General features: G+C 52.6%; 1 protein-coding gene across 1 annotated transcript; it reads right to left on the minus strand.

Moving 5' to 3' along the window:
- Positions 1–835: 835 nt before the first annotated feature.
- LOC102958934 (RNA polymerase II subunit A C-terminal domain phosphatase SSU72) lies at positions 836–1,578 on the minus strand. The gene has a single exon (XM_007084346.2). It carries the CDS (start codon positions 1,576–1,578, stop codon positions 994–996), a length of 585 nt encoding a protein of 194 aa, XP_007084408.1. The 3' UTR covers positions 836–993.
- Positions 1,579–5,003: the final 3,425 nt, after the last annotated feature.

Raw genomic sequence — 5,003 nt, forward strand, 5'->3', positions numbered from 1 at the left:
CCCGGAAGCTCTTGAAACCTGCTCAGCCGGTTAAACCCCCGACTCTTGGTTCTGGCTCAGGTCATGATCTCACAGTTTGTGACATCAAGCCCCGGGACAGGCTCCGTGCTGACGGCTCAGAGCCTGGAGCCTGCTTCGGATTCTGTGTCTCCCTCTCTCTCTGCCCCTTCCCCTCCCACCACTTTCAAAATAAATAAAGTTGAAAAGAACTGGTTTACCCTCCAGCCGCTCTCCCCTCCCACACGTTGGGGCTGAAGGGGAATGGAAAGTTCCAAGCCTCCAGTTACATCACTGGGTGTCCTGGCAACCAGCCCCCCTCCTTAAGTTGTGCTTAAAAGTCACCTCTTTGACATAAAAAAGGACTCCTGTATGGCTCTCATGACTTAGGAAGCTCCAACAATTTGGGGAGCTCTGTGCCAGAAATGGGGATGGAAATCAAACATTAGTTCTTAGTATAGATCCAAGTGCCACGAGAGGAAGGCTGAGTGTGGACACAGTGAGAGGGTGGCCACCTGCGAGCCAAAGACAGAGGCCTCAGGATAAACCCGCCCCCCCATCCCCCCCACCCCCAGCCAGCAGTTGATTTTGGACTTCCCTCCAGAATTGTGAGAAAGCAAAGTTCTGCTGTTCAAGCCACCCAGCGTGTGTGTGTTCTTATGGCAGCCCAAGCACACTGGCCCTGGCGGGGGGAAGGGGGGGGGCAGGTGTGGCAGCTTCTTTTTTTTCCCCCCTCCAGCAAGCTTGGGGGAGGGAGGGGAAAGAACAAGAAAGCCACAGAGGTAGAGATGAAATGTACTAGAAACCGTTGTTTGCAATTTTCGTTGAAAAGAATCAACCTGAGAGTCAATGCTCCCCGTAAGTAAAAGCAGAGAAGTAACCTGATTGTCTGTCGTCTGGTGCCCGTGCGTATCTTCTCATTTCATACATCCGGAAGGGAAAGGTAGTGAGGAAAGGAAGGGCAGAGCAAGGGCTGCAGGAGTGCGGCGGCGCCGGTCAGTAGAAGCACACGGTGTGCAGGAAGGGTCTGCCGCTCTTCTCCTCGAACTCCTGCAACAGCTCGTCCAAATCGTCCTCCATGTCCTTGGTGTGCTGAATGCACTGGCACAGCTTGCAGATGAGGATCGCGCCCACGGTGGCCTCTTCGTCGTTGTCCTCGATGTCCACGTTGATCACGTGCACCGGCTGGCAGGTCACTTGCTCTCTGGAATTCATATCTTCCACCACCTGGTCGTACACACTCTCTTCGCAGGTGACAATCAGATCAAACACGTCCTGGCAGTTCTGGAACCTCTCCGGCCGGGGCTTGATCCTTTTGTTACGCTCCAACATATGTAACATGCCATTTTGCGTGTAGAGGTCTCTGTCCTTGCTGACGAGATCGTTGTACATCTGGTCATAGGTGGTTCGGAAATCGTAAACGTTGGGCTCGTCGGGTGCGGGGCCCGGGAGCTCCACGTGAGTTCCCGTTCCAAAGGACCGGACGCTGAATCCCCGTTTGCTGAGAAAGTAGTGGGCCTCCATGCTCCGGTTCTGGTTGCTGGCGCACACCACCGCCACCCGCAGCGGCACGGTAGACATAGCGGCGGCTCCCCTGGCCGCGACGCCCCCGTGCGGCCACTCCCACGCAGCCACGGCCCTTGGGCGCCAGCAAGATGGCCACGGCGACACCTGGAATGCGAGGTGCTGAGGTCACAACCTCTTCGACGTGCCACTGCGTCGTGACCCGTGCACGGCGGGGCCGTGCGCGAGGCGTGGGCGTGTGCCGGGCGTCCCCTCCGCCTCCCGCCCTGGCAGGTGTCCTAGCTTCTCAGAGATGATTCCCAGGGACTCGTGTCGCCCCGTGTTCACACCCTTTTGCAAAGTGACTTTGCAGTGGTCCTGCCCTCAGGAGGTAGAATGATTTCTCTTGGCTGTAAGTCTGAGCTGGCCTTGACACTTTGGATAAGTAGAATGTGACTGCAGTGATGTGGGCGTGGGGGGAGGGGTCTAAGCCTAGGGCTCCAGAAACTTTGTGTCTTCCGTGTTTGCTTAGGGGGATTTCAGGCACCGTGTGAGGAAGCCCAGGCTGTCTTGCGGAAGAGAGAGAGACCACTCGGAGGGGAACCAATGAGGAGACAGAGGTCCGAACATCCTACTGGCCCCCCCATACTTGAGCCACCCCACCTGAGGCTTCAGTTGTGTGGGCACTTGGGTTCTCTAGCCTCAGCCAACACCGTGGGGAGCAGGGTGATTCATAACACCCACCTCCCCTTGCCCCAAATTCCTGCCCCATAGAGTTGTGAGAAATAAACGGATGGTTGTTTTAGGCTCCTGGGCTCGGGGATGGTTTGTTACGGCGGCGATAGCTAACTCCAATGGCAGAGACTTCCAGCTGCTCCACGGTGTCCCTTCTCCTCTCTGTCCTCCTTCGATGGCTCACGTTTCAGCTAGATACATGGCCACCTGACATGAAAATTACATTTGTCAACTTGCCCAGCAGCCAGATACAGCAACCACAACGATGTGCTTTAGGCAAGGCGTGAGGGTCCAAATGTTTGAGGTAAACTAGGGAATCACGATGTACCCCTGAAACGAATATGTCAATTTCACCCCAATAACATTAAATACTTTTAACGATACAGGGCAATCGTGGAAAGACTGCCTTTAACCTCCTGGAAATCTACCGTTTTGAGCGCCTAAGAAGATACGTTGTGGTGAATCTTCTCATTGAAATGTGATTCAAATCAAGACTTTGGGCCTTTTGGGGCGCCTGGGTGGCGCAGTCGGTTAAGCGTCCGACTTCAGCCAGGTCACGATCTCCTGGTCCGTGAGTTCGAGCCCCGCGTCAGGCTCTGGGCTGATGGCTCGGAGCCTGGAGCCTGTTTCGGATTCTGTGTCTCCCTCTCTCTCTGCCCCTCCCCCGTTCATGCTCTGTCTCTCTCTGTCCCAAAAATAAATAAAAAACGTTGAAAAAAAAATTTTTTTTTTAAAAATAAAAAAAAATAAAAAAAATAAAAGACTTTGGGCCTTTTGATGTTGGGCATGGAATGCTCTCAGGCAGGCCTGCTACTTGGATCTCCACTGCCCGCTCCAGAATTTATGGTCGTGATCTCCCTATAGTAGAAATTACAAAGATCTCCCTGCCGCATCCTGGCTCCGATAAACAGTCCTTCCAACTACGGTGGAAAGTTGAGAGGTATGATTAAAAGTCTGGGTGAGAATGACGAGTAGAGATGCCTGCCTAGAGCTCCTTGGGACACCTGGGTGGCTCAGTCGGTTAAGCGTCCAACTTCGGTTCATGTCATGATCTCACGGTTTGGGGGTTTGAGCCCCACGTCGGGCTCTGTGCTGACAGCTCAGAGCCTGGAGCCTGCTTCTGATTCTGTGTGTCCCTTCTCTCTCTGCCCTCCGCCGCTCATGCTGTCTCTTTCTCCCAACAAAAAATAAACATTAAGGAAAACAAATCAGGAGCTCCTTATCCTGTTAGCCACTAGGCTTGTGCACTTGTCATTTCTTGATTCTGTTGCTTTCTCTCTCCCCGTGGCTACTTCTCTGTGTTCAGCCTTCGTAATTTGTCTCCAGGGCTCCCCAAGCCTGCCTGCAGTCTGGTCCTCTCAAATCCATTGTCTTCTCTGCAGCCACAGTGATTTCTCTAGAGTGTATATCAGATTCATGACCCTGTGGCGCTTAAAATCCTAGCAATCAAATGATAGCAAGTGTAGGAGTCGTTTGGTAGTAAGTGGCAAGCCTCATTCAGGCTCTGTGTGGTCAAGCACCACTTGTCTTTCCTGTATTTTTTAAAAAATTTTTTACATAATTTATTGACAAGTTAGCTAACGTACAGAGTATACTTACTACCAAACGACTCCCACACTTGCTCTTTCCTGGCCCCTTCTTCTAGGCCAACACTTTGCTGCCTTTGAAGACTCAGCTTACTCATAAGGCTACCTCCTTCGTTGTATTCAACACATGCCCCTGTCGGTTACACTTGTCAGGCTGTTTTCTGATGGTTTGTCTTCCCCACAGGACGGTGAAGTGCTTGATGTAAGCGTAGCACCTGCAGCCAGGGCCCCGCCCCCAGGTCCTCCCTGCACTTTCCATTTCCCGCCATTTCCAGATTCCTCAAGAAAGCGGCTCCAGGAGCCCGAGAGCAGGCCCTCTAGAAAACAGAAGGGTGTCGGGGATCTGGATGGCTCAGTCGGTTAAACTTCCGACTGTTGATTTTGGCTCAGGTCGTGATCTCACGGTTCGGGAGTTCGAGCTTTGCATCGGTCTCTGCACTGACAGTGCCGAGCTTGCTTGCGGTTCTCTCTCTCCTATTCTCTCTCTACCCTTCCCCTGCTCACTCGTACTCTCTCTCTCAAAAATAAACACACACACACAAAAACCAGACAGGTACTGGTTATTGGCAACAAAACTCACTGAGGCCAGAGGTAGCTCAAAAACGGCAACAGTGTTTCTTAGTAAAAAACAGGAAGTCTCCCTGACCTCCTTGCCCCTTCCGGAGCATGATGGATGGTCCTCTTCCACGCCTCTCTCCGTTCTTATAATCATCTTGGCTCTTGACCCCAGCAATCGCACAAGGCCCTGTGCATACCCTGCCTGGATCCCTGTTGTCAAGGGGATGGATGATAGAATGTTTTGTCCAGTAAGAGCAGAAGTCGCAAAGGCTGGGGCCAAGGTTGAAACAGTTCCCTGGGGACGAGGCAGAGGTCAGGGCAAGGACTAGTGCCTTAGCTGCGTCTCGAATGATTGCTTCAAACCTGGAGTCAGTTTGCTGCCCCTCCGTTAGCCACCAACTGGTTCCCTTAATGACTGATACCTTCTGAGGATGTCAAGTGTCTGTAGCTGTTATTAACGTTTTGTGTGGTGGCTTAAGGAAGAGAGGTGCTTCTCAGCTTCTCCCAGGAGAGCCCAGATAAGTTCTGAACTTGGAGGAGAGTGAGATCAAAGAGAAGCTGATCAGAGCACCTGGGTGGCTCAGTCGGTTGAGCGTCCGACTTCAGCTCAGGCCGTGATCTCAA

This window comes from Panthera tigris, chromosome X (assembly GCF_018350195.1).
Source record: "Panthera tigris isolate Pti1 chromosome X, P.tigris_Pti1_mat1.1, whole genome shotgun sequence".
NCBI lineage: Eukaryota > Metazoa > Chordata > Mammalia > Carnivora > Felidae > Panthera > Panthera tigris.